Here is a 21069-nt window from a genome sequence, read left to right on the forward strand (position 1 = left end):
AAACTTAGTCACACAAATGAGCATTATTGCAAAGGAACTCACTCAAACTATTTGAACTGCAACACTAAAGGGAATATCAGACCTTTCACAATTTCTTGATTTGTTTTAGAATTAAGTAAAACCCAAACCATTAAAAATTCCATGCTTCATATTAATATGAAACTTTTAAGATACTTCTAGTTTCCTACGGAGTAAGAGGGACCTTTCTGTGCCATGCGCTTTTTAAAGCAGCCTAGTGACAAATGGCAGACCCCTCTTTCAAAACAAGATAAAGTGCATGAAAATAAAATACTTAATTTACAAAGGAAAGCAAATTGCATTGAACTACAGTTTCAAATATATTTTTTAAAAATGAATTAATGGTTAAGAATTCATATTCTAAAATGATCCCTTAAATGTAAATATCAAAAGTTTTAAATATGCACATGTTTGTATTTGATGAAAAATTTCCACAGAATACTACTGTAGTGATTTGACAATTTAGAATATTAACATTTATCTCTGAGTGGGGAGCTACTGGTCATGGTCTTGCTGGAAACAAATTGTTAAAATACTAGGGATTGCCAAGTACCTAGTGCTAAATAAATGCTGGTTCTTGTGGCCCAAGTGGCCAAAATAAAAGTCTCTCTCAAAATGCTCCAAGGCCCAACAACAGAGGTTTACTCAAATTTATCTAACAAAGTAAATCCTCTCTTCAGAGAAATTTGAAACTCTAAGAACCCTTTGTTTTCCTCTGGGCTTCAAACTCCCCTAGTCTCAATAAAGTATGGTTTACTGTTAATTTCAAGCAATAATTAACTTTTGATTAGAGGTTTAATTATCCAGGTCCTAACCAGGGAAAAGAGAGGGTTGGGGGGGGGGGGGTAGGGAAAGAAAGACAAGAGAAAAATGAGAAAATGAGAGTAATTGAAAGGAAAATAGAAAGGGCCCCAGGAGCTAATGCAACAAGCCAACTACACATTTTTTTAAAAAAGGTTGAAAGGAACAATTTGGTTTGAATAGCAACTTTAAATATTTGTTAGTGTTTATACATTCTTTGAGCCAATAATGAATATGCTTAATTTTTAAAATCATAGTCCTTATATGCAGGATAAAGAAAAATATCTTAGGAAAGGCTCCTTCCACCCTTCCCCAAAGGATCCAGATATCTTTTAAAGGAGAGGTGTCAAACTCATGCCAATAAAACTAAATGCAGCCAGAACCAGACAAAAATGTCATTGGGGTATGTTTAACAAAATAAAACTACAGCATAGACATTAATTTGTGCTTTTGTAAGTCAATGCAACCTGCAAGGATCCATTTATTGCTTAGGATTTGATTGATTTCTGAGAAAGATTACAGAGAACTGAAGTTCTAATGCTCCTATTATAATGGTCAAGTTATATAAGGTTACAATATTTTAATCCAGAAAGATAAGCTTATGCTTTGGAGGCATGGTGTTATACATTTCTGCTCTTATTTTTGTTTTGCTCAAAGCTAAAAGATGTCAGGACTGTATTCTAACTTTATTCTCAAACCATGTTTTGTAATCTGTTTCTTAAAATTAAAGTTTAAAATTGGTCTGAGACCTCTTTTCTGAAGGAAATCATTCTAAAGAAACAACAAAGAAATCTTAATTATAAACACAAAAACACTATATAAACATACATATTAGCTGGAGGATGGCATGGGTGGGGGGGGGGAAGAAAGGAAACATTTTCAGTTATCTATAATGAACATAGTTTTTAAAATCAAAAAAGTACTTTTATTTCTTGAGATCAGTACCATCCTGGGAAAATAGGGTTATGTGGATACTTAACAAAATCCTTTAGGGGAAGAGAAAGACCCCAAATTACTGAGGTTCAGGTCTTTTTAACAAGCCCAAATCAGAATTCATGACGCTCTTTCTCCCACATCACAAATCTAAGGGACCCTACTTGACCCTTCTGAGCACAAGCTCTTTGTGCAAAGGCCATCCTTACCCCCCCCCCCCCCCATACAATCAAAGTCCAAGTCCTGCCATTTTGTTTTCACAATCTTTCACATCCTTCTGTTCCCTTCAAGGCCACAGTCTCAGCCCTCATGAATTCTTGGCCACATTATATGGCAAGAGTTTCATTATCAGGGCTGGCACTAACTGCTAACTCCCCACTCCCAATCTCTCTCCTCTCCAAAAATGACTGCACTTACAGCACAGGCCCGACAGACATTAGTACATTAATCCTGGAGAGAAGGGGGGAGGGGAGGAAGAGTTTGAGTAGGTTCTGTAGTCTCAAAGATAATATACAAACTCAGCACTTCAGGACTAGGTTCCAACCTCTTAATTACTTAACCATCCTCCTTCAGGGCTGCTCCCCAGGGTAGTCACACACGTCTACTTCCTCTCCCCTGCACAGGACATTCCATCCCCCACTGCAGTGCATTTGCCTAAAATGCTCCCTCAGCATTCTGACTGTTGGGATAAACAGGCTTTTCCTGAAAGTTGGATCCCTTCACCCAAATGGCCATATAGTCAGAGCTTATCTGTACTTTGTACTTATTTATGTGTGTCTGTGTGCATCCAACAGAAGGTGAGTTTGTCTTACGTTGGCACCATGCCTACTTGGATAGAAAGGCTGTTTAATAATGCCTGCTGACTAGACTGTCCTGTAGTCCCAGGAACTTTTTCAATAACCCAACAAACCTGGAATTCCTTAACGGAACAAAAAAGTTCAAGATAACTTCCATTTTAGAAAGCTCTATTTTTTATCTTCAATCAAATGGAAAAGACAATCAACATGTAAGGGAAAAGCCAAGATTTTCTTAATGCTGGGGCCAACACTTTTTTTTTTATGGTGGAAAGTTTTAAAAAGCCTGAGCAGACAGAGAGATATTTACTAATATTTGAAATATTTGAGGCAAAACTACATAAAAGGCAAACATTTTTGTGATGTTCATATACATTTTTAAATTCTTGGGGATGGATGTGAGAATTACACTAAAGATTTCCCCTTAATGAGTAAAAAAAAAAAAGGAACTATCTGAGGCAAAACTAGTCCTGCAGAGCAAATGACTTCTGTATCAACTGAAAAAGTAGGAATGCCACAAGCTAAATTAATATTCTTATTTTGACATGGAACAATTATTTTACTTTGTTGGCAAGGTCGTGTATCAGAGGGAAAAAAGATAGAAAAAGTAGCACCTCTACAGTCTCCCCCCACTTGAGGATACAAGTAAAAATGTATCAATAATATTTGTGGTTATCAAAGAAACAAGGTACTTTCCTGAGCTAATAGGAGCTTACTTATTTTTTAAAGGCATATTATTTGTACAGAAAAAAAAATACAACATAGGGATTGGTTTAATCTGAATTTTCACATGAGAATTTTCTTTTGGAAAATGAGAAATAGGGGAGGACTCAAGCTATCAATAAAATTTCTGAAAGAGAGAGCACACAAAATATGTTCTGAATAGTTTCATTTTCTGTTTAGATTTATTTAAAGTAAAGATTCTCAAATTTTTTGGTACCAGGACTTTTCATACTCTTAAAAATACCAGGGTCTGCTTATATGGATTATTTATTAATATTTATAAACTGTTAGAAATAAAAATAATTGTAATATTATGAAAATAGCTACCCTTCTTTCACAGGATAGAAATGGGGCCAGGCATTGTAACAAAACTGTATTTAAAGAAAAAGTATGTGGTGAAGCAGGATGGCCCAGGAGTTAGGAAGGCTTTGGGTCAAGTATTGCCTCTAAATACAAACTGGCAAAGTGACCATAGGCAAGTCTTTTAACCTTTGTCCCCTAGGCACTTCTTTCAGACAGGGTAGTTATGCTCGAAGAAAGAAAAATGTAAATCTGCTTTGGTAGAAGTCCCCTTATCAGGAAGCTTCCTTGGCTAGTGAAATGATAGGTTCAATCCTTAACTTAAAAAGTATATATGAATGCAAAACAAAACTTTTTTTGCATATCACATAAAACAAATTAACAACCCACATCAATATAGGAATTATGATGTTACAAAGGAAAATGTCAAAATTTATCTAATGACCCACTTTTAAAAAGATAACCGAGAAAGGTAAAAAAAAAATGCACATTATAAGACTTAAAATTTTTTTGATATGTTTAATACCTCCCTCCCAACGACTCAAATCAATTTCACCCTCCAGACCTTGGAAACATAGCTTATGCTTGGGTGAAAACTAGTTCAAGGATTAAAGTGTTGTTTTTAAAATATATCTAAATATTTACAATGTTAACCGTTGTTTAAACCAAATCTAACAAATGTCTTCAAATACAGTTGTATTTAAATGTGTTACTGTTAAAGAGCTATATCTGGAAGACTTTTTAACATTTTCCCCACTATGTGAAATAGAAATTATTTGTTGACATCCCCCCCCCCCCTTTAGAGAGAAAACAAAAGCACTGAAAACTTATGGATGCAATAACTTAGAAATTCAAGTTCATATCCCTTCCTAATTTTAACACTTTGAAATGGTTATTAATAATGGATTTAAAACATGTTTCCGATTTAAATGTTAGAAGAAACTACAACGGTTGTATTGAAGCCTCGGGTGTCTGTGTGATTATGGATAATGAAGCATTATCAACATTAGATCTGTATGCACCAAGTTATAGCAACCAGAGTTTTAGAGGGGAAAAAAAACAGAGATACAGATAGAAATAGATAAAAAAAATTATAATAGCAAAGGACTTTTTGATTTCCCCCTGTCAAAACTAGAAAAATCTAACCAAAAAGCCATCCCTATATTAATCGAAACTTTTGTACCCTGGTCTATAACTTTCCTTGTCCAGTGATACCAAACTCAAATAGGAATAGAACCTTAGGTTAAATATTTCTTAATTTCTTAAATTAAATTTCTGGAGTCCCCTACACCTACATGAAGATTATAGATCTAAGCCTGAGGACACCCATAGTCCACATAGTTTTTAAACTGGAAAAAAAGAAAATATTACTTTAAAAATTTTCTCCATAACACATTAAGATACCATATCCAGAAGTGCTTCCTTCCATTCTCACCGGCTAAATAAAGTTGAGTACAAGAAAAGATTGGTCATGGGAAAGGTGTCAAACATACAGCCCTACCTCAACACTCCCAAAGTGAAGCCCAAAGTAGATTAAAATGTTAATTGGGAAAGATTTAACAAAATAAAAATGCAAACTAATATTACTTTTTAAAAGGCACATAAGGATATTTATGTGGTCCTCTATTCCTATTTGAATTTGGTATCACTGGACAAGGAAAGTTATAGATGAGGGTACAAGTTTCAATTAATAGGGATAGTTTTTTGGTCTTTTTTTTTGGCCTAAATTCAGAAGTCTCATCACAATTAAAAAAAAAAAAGTCAGATCAATATTTGTTGTTATTGTTGAGCAAAAACAAAACAGAATGCACAATGACATTACAGGTATGTATAAGTAGTTTAAATAAATAAAATTTGAAATAAAACACTGCAAGATGACAGTACTTAAGACAGTGAGCTAACTGCTGTTAAGTATACCTGTTTCACTAAGGAAACCAAATTCAAGCTGTTAACATTTCCATCAACTCAAAACAAAAATTGTGGTAGTTTTCCTATATTAATCCAGTTGAATGATAAAATATTTCATCCCTATATATCAAGTTCCAAACCCTCTACTTTGCCAAAACATTACTTAAAATAAACAAAAACATCAATAAAATTTTTATAAACATTAGTCAATACTTTCCATTTTCTGCCCCTGAACTTAGCCCCATGAGTCAACTTTAAATAAATGCTTCTTGTGTGTGTTCAGGCACCATGCTAGGTGCAGAGATGAAGTAGTATATTTCGTTGGTATAGAGCAGTGATAGCTAACTTTTTAGAGTTAGTGTGATGGGCCCGGCCCCACTCCACCTTTACCACACACAGGGTAGGGAGGAAGTGCTTCCATTAGGCTGCTGGACAGAGCAGCAGGTCATGTGAATAAAATGTTATGGGGTGGTAGAGAGGGGGAAGGGAGCAGCACCACCGAAATCCCTCTGCCTTTCTAGCAATTAACTTGGGGGCATGGAGGCTTTATGTCCACAGAGTGCCCTGAGTGCCATAGGTTAGCCATCAGTGGTATAGACACTCTCCAAGTAAGGAAACCCCTTACTCTAACAACATAGGTCAAAGCTTCTGCAACTTAGTGTGAGAAAGGTGCCTAGAGTACAGAACCATTAAGTGACTTATCCATTGCCACACAGTATGTCTTAAAGAGGGCACAATCACAGATGTAGAATTGGGAGGGACCTCACAGACCACCTCCTTCAGCTTTCATGGTCAGGGAAACTAGGGCTTAGGGTAATTAAAGGATTTGCCAGTCACAGAAATTGTACATTCAGAGGAATGTCCAGACAATACCCAGCTAAAGTCTGGCCTCAAAGGGTTTGCATGCTGTTCCAGGGGACTTCTCCACAGTGCATATAAAGTATAACAACAATTTTTAGAAGAGGAATTATATATAGGGAGGGAGAAAAGGGATCAATTAACTTGCAAAAAATAATTACCAATACCTCAGACTATTGCTTAGTCTGTCACAAATAAAGCAAAATATTCTTCTTTCTTTAAATTGAACCATTTCCCCAATATTATTATTGTAATTCAACATCAATAATGAAAATGTTAATTTCTAATAACAATATCTGCAATTCTATAATGAAGCTATTTTTTTTTTCTGTATTAGAAGTGAAATAAGTATACTAACACAAAATTAGAGGCTAAGGTTATTTTTTCCTTCTAGCCTTAATTATATTTTAATTGTCTGACAATCTCTTTATCCCAAATTTTAGCCTTAGTGACAAGCTGGTGGAGAACTATAACTGTGCATTTGTGCGAGTGTTTGCACTTCTGGGAAACTGCAGAGCAAATCATATTATGGGTTAGACCTGAGTTTAAGCTGTTTCCCAATGAGGTAAGACTTAGGCAAGTCTTAGTTTGTTTATAAAACAAACAAAACCCCGCCTTACCTTCGGTATTAAAACAAATATTAAACACTAGTTCCGAGGCAGAAAAGATAAGGCCTAGGCACTTAGTGACTTGCCCAAGGTCAAAACAACTAGAAAGTTTGGGGCCAAATTTGAACCTAGAACCTCTAGACCACGCCCTCTAACCACAGAGCTACCTCAGGGTTCCACTTTGTTAATCTTTAAATGCTCTCGCTGTTCATCCACCTACTGATTTCCATGGCTTTCCAACTAAAATGCCACCTTCTAATAGAAGCCTTTCCCAATCCCTCTAGTTTTCTATTTTTCCTGTCGATAACTTGCTTAGTCTATATGTTTGCGCGTGGTCTCTCTTTAAACTACAAACTCCACGAGATAATAGATAACCAACTCCAGGAGGGCAGGGACTATTTGTGGTTTGTCCCGGAACCTAATGGACGGGCCATCTCCCAGCAATAGGTGCTAATTAAGGCACACGCTTTAGATCTCGGTTTGCCTTCTCTCGGACTAATCACTGAGTCAAAGGAATAGCCTCCTATTCAACAGATGGTTAAACTGAAGCCGGAGGCTTCGAGAACTCAGCTCTTTGCCCTCGCCGGGGGCAGTTTCCGTCGCGGGGCTCGCCCTCAGGAGATCGTCAGGAAGCGCTGCCCTAATATCCGTGCCCAAGTTCTCTCTCCAGCCAGTCTCGGACACGTCTACACCCTTCTGGTGAAACCCAGAGGCCTGGCTCAGGAGCAGCGCCTCCTGTGGGCCCGCGGCGACCTTTCTCGGCGGGAGGACGGTTCTGAGGCCTTACGCACCCCTCGCCCCCAGACCTGACCCCTGACCCCGCTAACATGGGAACGAAGAGAAAGAGTAGGGGCCCAGGGAAACCCAGACATTTGCCCTCTCCCGAACCAGGCCCGCACAGTGGCCAAGGGCCTTCGGCGCGGCCTGGGGCCTGCGCGCTCGGCGAAGCCTTCCCCGGCCCATAGGCCGTCTCCGCTCGCCGGCCTTCGCCCGCAGAAGGCCTAGGCGCCCTTGCCCGCCCCCGCTCCTCGGTCTCCGGTCCCGGGCCCTCGGCCTCTACGCCCGCTTACCTAAGGAGGACGCTGGCTCTGAGGAACACGCAGTCAACCCCGGCACCTCTCCAGAATCCTCCTTCCTGCCTCCCTCCCTCCGGGCCCGCGACGCCGCTGGCTACGTCACAGGCGCGCCAGTCAATGCGTCATCGCGTGCGGGCTCCACGTCCGTATGACGCTTCCCTCCCTCAGAGCGAGGCCCAGCAGGCGGGGTGGGGCGCGTATTTTTTACGTCACAGGCTAGAGGTGATGGAGCGGGGGCGCGCAGATTGTACGTCACAGGACATGTGGGGCGGGGCCTTAGAGCTAAGGCGCCAATCGGTTAGGGTGGATTGCGGCGTGGCGCGGCGCGCCCTTTGTATGTCACAAGGCCAGAGCAAGGCTACCCTGGCTGAGGCGGGAGCGTCAACATGTCGCGGCTAAAGAAGCAGGTGCCGGGCTTTTGCCATGAACGGGGTGACAACTGTGCAGTGGTTCCACAGGGGCTGCTGAAGGCGGCGCGGAAGAGCGGACAGCTCAACCTTTCGGGCCGAGAGTTGAACGAAGGTGAGAGCCGGCTGTGCCAGTCGTGACTCCGAAATCGCGCCGGGCCGAGCCTACACCCTCCGCTCACCCCCCCCCCCCCCCAGCCCCGATTCCTCAGGCCTTCGGTTACTTCCTCTATCTCTCCTCATTAACCTGCACCCCTCACGAAGGGCATCACCAAGAACTCCGAGCAGCATTAGGAGGAGAGGGCTCAGCACGGACATCTCTCCATTTTCCACCTTGCTGCACCATTTCAGGACTTCTCTGACTTCTCCACTGTGCCCCCTATCCCGCCCCCCCCTTCCCTTCTCTCCTCACACTTTTCAGCTCTGTGTTATCTGTCCAAGTTAAACTGTGAGTTCCTTAAAGGTGTGGATCTTTTCTTCCCTTATTATGCATTCTCTGTGATTACTTAGCACAGTTCCTGGCATATATAGTAGGTATAGCCTTTATTTATATATATACACACACACACATATAGACACACATATATATGTATATGTATATGACCTAGTGCCATGATGGCAAACCTATGGCACACCTGCTGGAGAAGGCAGGCAGTGACTTTTCTCTGGGCACTCTGCTGGGGTTGCCTGCCAGTTAGGTACTAGAAAGGCAGAGTGACTTGGACTGAGCAGCTCCTCTCCCCTCTCCATCTCACCTCCCAGCCCCTGTTCTCTGCAGCCCAATGAAAATGAAAGCAGAGCACCTGGGCCACTCCCCTTCCTTTCTCCCTCCCTTCCAGGTGCTGAATGGGGGCAGAGCAGGCAAGCAGTCTCTAAAAGGTTTGCCATCAGTGGCCTAGTGAGTTGGGCAGGAGAGTAATGTTTAAGAAGTCTTGAAACGTGGGAAGAGATTTAAATGCCAAACAGGAGTTCCTGCTTGATCCTGGAAGTTATAGAGAACCAAGAGCTTCCTGAGGAGTGCTGTGGTCAGACCTGTGGTTTACAGAATCACTTTGGTGGCAAGTATATGAAGGTTGAATTGGAGTGAGGAGAGATTTCAATTAGGAGGACTGTTTGGGAAACTGTTGTCTGTAGACCCCAATCACCTCCTTTCTTTGAGCTTGATACCTGGCTTTAAATTTTTCTTGCCTTCCCAACTCCTACACTCATTAAGGAACTTCAACATACCTATTAATTCTCCCTTAAATACCCTAAGCAGATGAGTTGGGGAAGAAAATGGGGAAGGGGAGAGGCAGAGAGCATCATTCACATAACTGAATTAGAGTTAGGAGCTCTCAGCGGCATATCAATAAAGGTGGGAGAAAGTTGGGGGACAGAAATTGGAGGTCTTATTTTTTTAAGGTTTCTTTGAGAAACATTAACTCCTATCTGTGCCACTTTAAGATTAGTTCATGAACATGTCCAAATAATCTCAAAGTTATAAATAAAACTTCAAACCCTTTATCTAAAAGTTATCAGCATTTTTTTTTTTTAATATTCTGCTGGTCTGGAGTTGTGAAGATGTAGATTTTATTTGGAAATTGCATATTGTAGGACCAGAACTTTGACAAATAGCCCATAGGTTGGGATTTCTCCTGATTTGGCACTTATTGCCATGATGTGAAATTTAGTTAATATATGATAAAATTTGTAAATTTGCTCCTTTGGTCTTTGGGATAGTTTGTACATGACTTCCAGGTTCCCCTTTGCAATCTTATTTCCTGCTAAAATTTACTGCACTGACTAGAAAGGGAAGAGGTGGTCAGGGAGACCAGAATAAAATGCAATTTTATCATAGTTCTAATCCCTCTTCAAACCTTTCATAGTTCCCCTTTTCCTTACCCTTTCAGCTGGGAAACTGGCCTCATGTTTTACGGAAAAAAAAAAATTGAGGCCACTCACTACTTACCTCCCTTTTGGTCATCCTTCTGCCACTCTCTCCTATGCTTCTGTTTCATATGATGAAGTCACCTTACTGCTTTCATCTCATCATCTCTATCAGATTGACCCTTCTCTCTATCATCCCATTCTTTCACTTATTTTCAATCTCTCCCTCTCTGCTGGCTCATTTCCTACTGCCTACAAATATGCCCATGTCTCCCCTAAACTGAACTAACTCTCACATCCTTCTCTGCTAATTATCCTCTATCTCTTCTGACCTTTGTAGCTAAACTTGAAAAGACTGTTACAATAGGTACCTCCACGTTTACTCTTCTCACTCTCTTATTAATCCCTGTTAATTTGACTTCAGACCTTATCATTCAACCCAAACTGCTCTTCAAAGTACAAATGATTTCTTAGTTCTCAAGTTCAACATCTTTTTCTTAATCCTCATCCTCCTTGACCTTATTGGTATAGCTGGTATTTTGTTGTTTAGTCATTTTTCAGTCATGTCTGATTATGCCTGGCCCCATTTAGGGTTTTTTTGGCAAAGACATTGGAGTGGTTTGTCATTCCTTCTCCAATTCATTTTCCAGATGAGGAAACTGAGGCAAACAGAGTTAAGGGACTTGCCTAGTGTAACAGCTAGTAAGTACCTGAAGCTAGGTTTGAATTTGTATCTTCCTGATTCTACTGCAGCACCTAGATGCTTACAAGCACTATTAAATAATAGTGGTAATAATTGTGAATCCTTGCTTTACCCATGATATTACTGGGAAAAACTTTAACATTTTTCCATTATATATAATGTTTGCTCTTGAATTTAGAGAAATCTTTTTTTTTTAAGGGACAGTCCACTTATTCTTATTCTAGAGTTTTAAAAGTAGAAATGATTGTTGAATTTTGTCAAAAACCTATTCATCATATATGTAATCACATATTATTTGTATTATTAGCAGAATTTGTTATATATTTATAGTTTGCCTTGTTGAGCTAGTCTTGCATTTCTGGTATAAACTCCACCTAGTTTTCTAATATGTTTTTGTAGCCTGAAAATGTTCACTTCTGTGTTCATTAGGGATAATTTGTTAGTAATTTTCTTTCTTTGTTTTGTCTCTTCCTGGCTTAGGTTACAAGACTATATTTGTCTTCTAGAAAATGATTGAATGGGTGTCTTTTCATCTTACTACAAACAGTTTGTATAGTATTGCAATTAATTATTCTTTGAATGAATAATAGAGTTCAATGAGAGCTTAACAATCTTTATTTTTTCTGAATTCTTTCTTAGAAGCATAGCATTATATATGAGCTAGAAAGGATGTCTAGGAGATCTTGAGGATATCTCGGCTCGCCTTCCTTATTTTATAGATGAGTAGCGGTAATTGATATTTATCAGAAAAGAGAAAAGACAACTCACAATAACCTGTCTTGGTGCTGAGGATTTAAATTCTGTTCCTGTCACCCCAAATCCATTGTTCTTTCCAGTCACCAATACTGTTTACTCCTAATCCTTTCCTTATTTTTTTTTAATTTTTAATTTTTTTCCTTTCCTTATTTTTTAACAGAAACAAGCTTGAAAAAATTTTTTTGTTGGTACTATACTAATCTGTGATTTTCATTTTTCATAAACATTAATATTAATTGTAAACTATTAATGTAATTACATTTTTTTCTTCTCACTTTTGGAAAAAAATAGTCCCTCAAATGGTCTGGCGAATAAATCTGGATCTTCCTGAGGAAGCGAACCAGAATCATTCCTTTAATTCTTCTGAACGGTGGTGGGAGCAGACAGATTTGACTAAGCTAATCATATCCAACAATAAACTTCAGTCACTTTCGGATGACCTCAGACTTCTGCCTGCACTGACTATTCTTGATGTAAGTAAGTTGACTGACTGCTTGATTGAAATATAACCTGACATTGTGAAGAGAAGATGTGGCTCAGCTTATTTCTTGAAAATGAAGTAGGAAGGGAAAGGTTTCTACTTCCTGTTGGTGTAATGCAGGAAAATCATGTCAAAATTATGGCCTTTAAGCAGACTGGAATCTCACAGCTCACTAGGGCTTGGTTGAGAGAGCTGCACCCTGCAGCATATCCCTATTCTCTCATAAAAAGTGTAGTTTTTGTCCTTGCTATTTAGAATATCTCAAGTGAAACCTCTTTAAGACATCCAGCCATCATGACAAAGCTTTGTTTTAGAGATTATAATGATTGAATAACTTCATGGACAATGAATTTTGATACTACAGACCATATTGTGAATTTTTTTCATATGGCATAATATTTTAGATCTCTAAACACTATCAGTTTGAAATTTAGAATCGATAGGTTTTTTAACTTGACAGAACAGGAATATTTTTACTTTCCCTTTGGATTTAAATTAAAATATTGGGTTAACTGAATTTTACTGTTCTTTCTGAAACCAGATTTTTAATTTTGACATGCCATATTTTCAAGCTCATTGAATCAGTAAGACTTTATTTCTATGATTTGGGGGCTTGTTTTACCTCAGCCAGTATAACCACTCTTACTAGCTTATTCTTTTCCTTGCATGTTTGCACCAGATCACTGAAAATGAAAATCCAAGAAAATGTGGAACAAATTGGCAGTGATTTGTATGATAGACTCAGAGTGTGTGTGTGTGTGTGTGTGTGTGGTCCTGTGGGTAAACTGGAGCAGGAGTCAGGAGGAATCTTCTCTCCTTTACTGCCTTATTCGCAGCTGATAAGTTCATTGCTTCTGCCCAGGAAAGGAGGTTTGTCAGTTTCTAGACCCCTCTTAGGCAGTAGCAGTTGACTAACTTATGTGTGGAAGTTGGATTGAGGCTTGAATCAGACTTCCTTGTATCTGACCACTTGAGCAAAGCTTCAGTCAGCATCAAGGAACCTTCCGCTTCCAAGGATGATTTTGCATCAACAGCCTCTTTTACTTATACCAAAATTAGAAGGAGATTAAGGGAATTGGCTAAGTTGAAAAGTGGTAGTAGAAGGAATGGTGGAGAAAATTGGGAGCAAAGGACTAGAGGTAAGAAGAAACATTGGTTATCTAAGTCTGAATCTATGGGCTTTCTTTCCAGATGCATGATAATCAGCTGACATCCCTTCCTTGTGCTATAGGTGAACTGGAAAATCTTCAGAAGCTTAATGTCAGGTAAGGCTGAAATGCACTTATTTCTAATTTTGATAATTGTAGGGAAGAATTTAAAATTAGTTTGGTTTTAATTTTCTAAGTAATGAGAGAGGGAGGAAGAGGGGAAGGGTGAGGAAATTGGGCCAGTGTTCAACTCTGGAGGGTCTGTACATACTCTGATCCTGGGAAGGCTCTTAACTTGGGTTTTTTTTTTCTTCAAGTTTTAAAACTTTTTAAAACCAGATAAATTGACCATCAGTAGGGAGTTTGCATGCTGTGAGTACCCTTTGTGGGAGAAATCACAGGTCTACCCTGGAGGCAAATAAATAAATAAAGACAGCAGCCTGATTTAAAAACCTACTTCTGCTGTGATTTGGGAAGTCACAACATTTAATTCATCATTTATTGATTGACAACAAATTTACATTTTTTAAAACCCTTTACCTTCTGTCCTAGAATCAGTATTATGTATTAGTTCCAAGGCAGAAGAGTAGTAAGGGTTAGGCAATAGGGGTTAAGTGACTTGCCTAGTCACACAGCTAGGATGTGTCTTAGGCCAGATCCTATCTATAGGCTTGGCTCTCAATCCACTGAGCCACCCACATACCTCTCTATGGAGGTATAAGAATTTTAGTTTTGAAAATCAAAGAATAATTTTTTTCTCCTGTTCAAGTTACCTAAACTTTTCTTGGCTGATTATAAATTTAACCCCATTATGAAGACGATCTAATTGCTGCTAAACTTTAATCTTATTGATACCATGTTTGGTTAAATTCAGTAATCATCATTTCATCCATCTACTTTGGTCTGGCTTGATTTGCTTTTGTTCCAACATCTAAATTACTTTTCAAGCCCTGTTAATTTTACCTTCACAATAGCCTTTATATCTGTCCTTTTCTATTCTCTTTCCCATTGTAACCGCCCTTCTGCCTTAGAACTGATTCTAAGACAAGATAAAAGTTTAAAAAAAAGTTAGAATTTGAGATGAGTCTTAAAAGAAAGGCCAGGCAAGCCAAGAGGGAGAGGTGAAAAGAAAGGCAGAGGGGATATGTGTGAGGAACAGCAAATAGACTAGTGGAACTAGATGGAGAGCAGTAAAGAGGAATTAGATAGGAAAGATAGGAGGGAGCTCAGAACACCAAACAGCAGTTTCATTTTGCTCCTGGAGGCAGTAGTGAACCTCTGGAGGTGATTGAAGAGGCTCTGTATGATGTGGTCAGAACTGGACTTCAGGAAAATCCCTGTGGTAGCTGAATGGTATACAGAGTAGGAGTGGGGAGAGTTTTGAGGCAGATAGACCCCTCCAGCAGTTACTGCATTAGTTCTGGTATGAGGTGACCAGAGCCTACACCAGGATGGGGGCAGTGTCAGAGGAGAGGAGACATATGGGGGAGTAGACACAACACACTCCAGTCAGGAGACAACATATAGATGGCTAGTGAAGATGGCAGAGAGAGGGAGAGTGATGGAAGGGACAGCCTTGACTGTCTAGGACTGGAGAAGATAGGATGCAGTGGGTCACAGGTGCATGCCGTGGTGGTGGTGGTGGTGGTGGTGGTTTTTTACCTTGGAAAGGAAAAGAACCACCTCTTGATGTGAGACGGAGGCAGAGTAGATAGCAGAGGGGAAGTTGAGGCATGTCCAGTGAAAAGGGGGAGCTCTCAGTGAATAATAAGGTAAGGTCCTTAGCTCAGAGGACTAAGGAAAGGGTCATTCTTTGAGACATGAGGGAAGACATATTTGGAAGAGCTACTGTATGAGTGGGCAGGTGGTTAGGGACATAGTAAAGGATTGCCATACCACACTGATGGCCCAGCTGAGGTTATAAAATAAAAATGTATACTGGTCCGATGGTCAGCAGTGCTCTTTAATCTTTTCTAGCTCTGCAAAGCAACCTGTGACTAGGTGAGCAACTTGGACAACTGATCTTATAAAATGTATGCCTACTACTCTGAGAGATCCAGGGGAGAAAGGCATTCTTAGTGTGAGGCTAATGGAAGTAGGGGTCCCTGATTGGACTTTTAAAGGCAGGTAGGCTTTCAGCAGGGCAGGGAGGGGCACTGCCTGAGCAGAGGCTTTAATGGGCATAGAGTAGTGGGTTTGGAGTCAGGCACATCTTGTCCATAGGGGAGAGCAATGGGAATGAAAGCAAGAAAAATAGACAGGATCCTAAGTGGGAAGGGCCTTAAATACTAGACATGGCAGTTTTTGGACTTTCCTGTTGTAAGGGGTAAACTTAGGGTTTTTTAAAACTGAATATAAATTTAGTTGGTCACTAGGGATTAATTCAAATCCCAATAAAAATACTCAAGTCAGTTTGGGAATTTTATGGTGGTTTAATTAATATAGAGGGAAGGAATTAAGAAGAGAGAACTTGAAAACAATGTGTCCATCGATCCAAATTGAATGCTTTCAGTTAACTGTGTATGATAGTGTTACACAAAGCATTTAGTGCTTTTCTAGCATTATGAGTGTATATGGGCAGGCATCCAACTATCTATGTCTATAGAATAAAGCCAAAATATTCCACCACAGCAACCCCCCTCCCCCATTAGAGAAATAATAAACCTAACTTGCTAGTATTTTTTTGGTTTAAAATAAATGTGCATTGATACAATGTATAATATGTATTTGGGTTTTTTAAATATATATATATATATATATACACAATTTTTTTAAAACTTGGAAAAAAAAAAGAAGAAGAGAGAAAGAGGTATAAGGATTTTCTGGTCTAGGCTATGCTAAGGGAAGTTCAGAGACCTCAGCCACGAGTCCTCCTCCAAGATTAAAACTAGCTTGGCTTCCAGCCAGGAGGTCTACTCCAAGATGAGGGGCCTCCTAAGAGGATAGTGCTTTTCAAGGTAAAGGAAAAAGGAATCAGTCTAAACTCACTCACCTAGCACTCTCAGGCCAAGCCCAGACAAGAGTTGCAAGTACACCAAAACGCCAAGATGCCCAGCATGCTCCCACTAGCCATGTCTCTGCTGTGAAAGAGAGAGAGCCACGTCTCCGTGAAAAGAGGTCGGAGAGAGGAAGTGATGCGAAATATATAGACCGTTTTTTACATCACTTCCTGCATCTCACATGTCTCAATGGTAGCTTAAGCTTGACTTAGGACAGCCCAAGGGTTTTGTCAGTTGTTTCTGATTTGTCACTTGCTAGCACATGTCTGTCATAGGCCATCTTTCTCAACACTTAATCCTTAAGTAGGGGTGTAGACATTCCTGATTGCTAGATTAAGCAGGGTGGAGTAAATCTAAAAGTCATACTGTAAGGACTAGGGAGTGATTGACAAATTTTGAGCAGAGGAGGGAGTGCTAGCACAAGTTCTTTGCTTAAGAAAGATTATTCTGATGGGGGCAGGGAGCAGGGTGGAGAACACTGCAACAACAGTAGTGGATGGTATTTCCATAGCTCTTGAAGGCTGGCAAAGCACTTTACACATCTGATCTCATTTGATCCTCACAATTACTCTGGGAGGAGGTGCTATTTATTCCTATTTTATAGAAGTGGAAACTGAGGCTCATGGAAGTTAAAGGTTTTCCCAGGGTTCTTGTCAGAGTCTGAGTCTGGTCTTCTGACTCTTCAGCCACACTGTATCACCAAGTCTCATTCACTAGAGGCAGCACAGAAGAGGAGTTGGGAGTGAGAGATTTGAAGAATGTGGAGTTGAAAAGACATGGTTGTTTATTAGATGTGATCTGAGGCAGAGGGAGGAGTCAAAGGGAATCTCCCAGTTTTAAGGATTGAGTGACCTGTAGTGCCCCTAGAAACAGCCATGGCCCCAGGACAGACAAGTTAGGCTCTGACTGTCTGCCCACTTCTTGTCTTCTCTCCCAATCTGTCCTTTGTGAGGAATTTTCCTGATGCAGGCAGCCTTGCTCTGCTGGCCCAAAAACTTTCACCAAATAAAACCCAGATTCCTTAATTGAAGATTCTTCACTTTCTAAATTCTTATTCCAATATTTTACTTTCTACATTTACTGCATTCTATTTTTGTTTTTAGGAGAATAGACTCTGACTTTTCCTTTGATCTCCAAGTCTAGACACTGATCCCTCTGTTAGATTAGTTCTTCTCCATAGCTCCTCATGATGAAATATTTCCTTGGATTCAAAACTCACCTTGAGGGCCCCTTCCTCTTTGAAGTCTTGCCTGATTCTCCCACCTCAGATCCTAAATTGCTCTCTCAGGACTTTTCCTATGCCTTTAATCATGTTCTCTCTCGCATTATCCCCATATTCTTAACTTTATAAATTCCTTAAGATCATGATTTGTGTTTTTTAATGTATTAAGTATCCATGAGTGGACTTTGCAAAGTGATCTGTAGCTTCACCTTTGGGTCTGTGTCAGCCACAAGAAGGCTGAGCTAGAAAGAACCAAGAATTTCCCAGAATTCTTTAATCCAGATTCCAATACATTTTAGATTATAGGTATTTTAAAAGACCTTTATATCTAGTTTAGTTCATATAATTAATTATAATTAAGAGTTAACTATAAAATATATGAAGTAATATGAAGAAAGAATTTCCCTTTCTCCTTTGAAATGTCTAAAAGGTCGCCTTATTATTGTCTTTTAGTGCTCAGTGTCATGAAAGAAAATGGAAGTACATTTAAAATAATAACAAATCAAGTTTTAGTAAGGCCATGTAGTTTGGTAACAAAAAGTGACCCAAAACTTTGGTATATTTTCTTAAATTTTTTCTTTGAGTTATTTAACATTTATTTTTATCTGTTGATAGTCATAACAAACTGAAAATGCTACCTGAAGAACTTACAAAATTAAGAAACCTGAAGGTCCTGTTTCTGCAGTACAATGAACTTACTTGTGTCCCTGAAGGATTTGGAGGCTTGGACAAATTAGAGGATTTAGTAAGTTGTGCTTTTCTAATCCTGATGTGTTTTTTACTTAAATGAAAAATTATTCATCGGCTTTCCAGTGTCCTGTCAATAAGTTCTCTTTGATCCTCTGATGCTTTTGTTTCATTGTTTCAAACCAAAGCCCCTTCCCTTTAGCCTCCTTCACCATCTTTTTTCCAAACAGGGTTAAGAGCCCTCTAGATGCTAGAAAAGAAATGTTTTGCTAGATGAGACATAAGGGGAATGACTAGAAGAGAATAAAAGCAGTAGACTCCCCAGAACCAATTATTGTTTATTGGCATCTGAATGGAGCACTTGGAACCCAAAGAGAACATGAAGCTTTAGCTGGAGAAGCAAAGCCAGAGCCAGGGTCAGATGCCACCTCAGATGCTCATTCTGTATGGGAAGTGACTTCTTTATGCCCCAGATTCCTCAGCTATGTAAGGGTTAAATTTAATGGTTGGACAATAATTTTATGAAATTATGTGGTTGCCAATATTTATTATATCTCGAGTCAGAAACGTATCTACAAATATGTACAAATAGAGAAGAAACAATAAAGAAGAGAAATGTGAAGAGCTTAGAGAAGTTATCTATCCTATCTTAATTCAGGCAGAAATTAATTAGCTCTCAACCAGGAAGGCCACGTGGCCTCCTCCAAGATGGAAGCTAGTCTTCAGAAACTAGGAAAGTAGTCAACCTTTCACTCACCCCATGAAGTAGTCCAGGAGTCAGAGTCCAAGTTGAAGCCAAGCTCCAAGCCTACAATCCAAGCTGCAGTCTCCAGTGAAGCTCCCTTGAAGACTCTCTAGTCAGGGGATTATCTTCATAAGACTGACTCAAGCCGAAGGATTCATGGCTTTTATGGTGCTAGCACTGCCCAGGGGGCAGTCTTTATGGGAACCAGTTCTCACCTTCTGGAGGGGTGAACTCTTATCAAAGGCCTGTGAAGGTATCTCTGACCATAGGATTCACAGGTTTCTGGAGTTATCACCCATTGTAGTAAGTAAGTGACTACTGAACTCCTGCATCTAGTTCAAGTTTTTGTTGATTCAATCCAAAAGTGCACAAAGAAGAGTTAATCCTGTTTTCACAATCTAGGGAGGTACTAAGTAGGGGTACTTACGTTATTGTTTAACTAAGTATTAACTCAGAATAGACACAGGGAATAAAGAATTCCCTTTTACAAGTATAAACTCAGAAAAGAGAACAAAGAATTCCCTTTCATGGCTGTCAAATGAAGGACTCAAATGAAGAATTAATTCCATGGTCTTCTAGCCCCAAAGGTCCCTTCTACCTCTAACTCCATAATTCTATGATAAGTGTACTTAGCATTTACATTGCAATGCATTTTGGGACATCGTTTCACAAAGGGGACTGACATCAAGTAGATCCCATATTTTTAATGTTTAATGATGGAGGTCTGCTTGTCTTACCAAGCACTCAGAGTTGAAAAAAACAAAACCAGAAACGATGAACAGTATGTGAGGAAAGAAAAGACTGATTAGAAAAACACTATTGTAACTTGAAGTAAATAGCAGCCATGCTGGCCAGTGGCCCCACTGTGGTGACCCATCTTTGTACTGACCGTAAGTATCATGACAGCTCTGCCACACTAGAGGTTTGAGCTAAGTGAGGCATCAGGTACAATCTTTCATGACCCTGGTGATAGAGATGATGCACTGTTAAGTGGGAATAATTGAGGAATGGGTAGAAAAACTTTCCGCGGAGGTTTTGATTAATGATTGCTAAAACTATCAGACCATTCCACAGACCTTTAACCTGGGCTCCACGTGTCATAAGTGTGCTTATGGAATAGTTTTGTCATGTTCAGTGATCACTGGGGTATTTCTCTTGTTGCAGATCATTTTTTTAAAATGGTAAACTTATCCATATTTGGCATTGGCAAATTCTACTTCCTCCAGGGAAGTTTGAATTAGGAAGCTAAGAAAAGTGTGAGGAAAAAGCCATTTAATCTACGTGTTCTCATCCTTGAGGGCCCCTGGTTGTTCAATATTTAGTTGTTATTGTAGCACTGAATTGAAACTATAGTCAAAATAATGACTAGCACATGGACACACTAAAAAGGAGCTTTACAATGTCTCTCATCAAATTGCTAAGACCGATTACCTGACAATCTGGTCACCCTGGAATGATGCAGGTATTGAGGAAAAATGGACATGAAAATTAATTAGGCAGCCTTGGCTCCATGAAAGATGGGAGTTGGCCATACTGGCAAGTTTAACCCTGGCCTTTTATAAACATTGAGTAAGAATACTTTTCTTCACACCTTTTTTGGGTCATTCTTTCACCTTCCACTTTCAGTTTTGAAAGTCTAAAGCTAAAGAGGAGCTACATGACTTAGTAGATTGAGAGCTAGGCCTAGAGATGGGAGGTTCTGGATTCAAGTGTGACCTCAGACACTTCCTAGCTGGGTGATCCTGGGTAAGTTACTTAACCCCCATTGTCCAGCCCTTATCACTGTTCTGCCTTAGAACTAATACACAGTATCTGATTATCCCCAAAAGCCAAAGTAAATGTTAACACCTGGTTTTATATAAATACTTGGGTGAAAAATTAGAATGATTTTAAAAAATAATCCCACTTAAGAGGTGATAGTTGGAGATAGAGGGGTAGAGAAGGAAGCACTCCACTGTGAAATGGTTCTTTTTCAAAATATGCTTTGCACATCCCACAAGAATCTCAAAATCACATGTTAAAGCACCTTGGAAGGA

General features: G+C 39.5%; 2 protein-coding genes across 11 annotated transcripts in view; one reads left to right on the forward strand and one right to left on the reverse strand.

The window, feature by feature from the left end:
• Positions 1–8165, reverse strand: part of SRSF11 (serine and arginine rich splicing factor 11) — a 30289-nt gene extending 22124 nt beyond the window's left edge. For 2 of the 5 annotated variants that reach the window (XM_056814937.1, XM_056814936.1), the window contains exon 1: positions 8014–8164. The gene's annotated coding sequence lies outside the window, so the exon portion shown is untranslated. Of the gene's footprint in view, positions 1–8013 lie in introns of all 5 variants that reach the window. The other 3 variants (XM_056814940.1, XM_056814939.1, XM_056814938.1) reach the window with 3 other exon arrangements.
• A 100-nt stretch (positions 8166–8265) lies between these two features.
• The window catches only part of LRRC40 (leucine rich repeat containing 40), a 48203-nt gene continuing 35399 nt past the window's right edge, over positions 8266–21069 (forward strand). For 2 of the 6 annotated variants that reach the window (XR_008915979.1, XR_001627592.2), the window contains exons 1-4: positions 8271–8541; positions 12043–12224; positions 13424–13497; positions 18217–18346. Coding sequence is in view for 3 of the 6 variants with exons in the window: in XM_007480397.2 (XP_007480459.1) it covers positions 8406–8541; positions 12043–12224; positions 13424–13497; positions 18217–18346 (522 nt within the window). In the remaining 3 variants the exon portion in view is untranslated. Of the gene's footprint in view, positions 8542–12042; positions 12225–13423; positions 13498–18216; positions 18347–21069 lie in introns of all 6 variants that reach the window. The other 4 variants (XR_008915980.1, XM_007480399.2, XM_007480397.2 and 1 more) reach the window with 3 other exon arrangements.

This window comes from Monodelphis domestica, chromosome 2, assembly GCF_027887165.1.
Source record: "Monodelphis domestica isolate mMonDom1 chromosome 2, mMonDom1.pri, whole genome shotgun sequence".
Lineage (NCBI taxonomy): Eukaryota > Metazoa > Chordata > Mammalia > Didelphimorphia > Didelphidae > Monodelphis > Monodelphis domestica.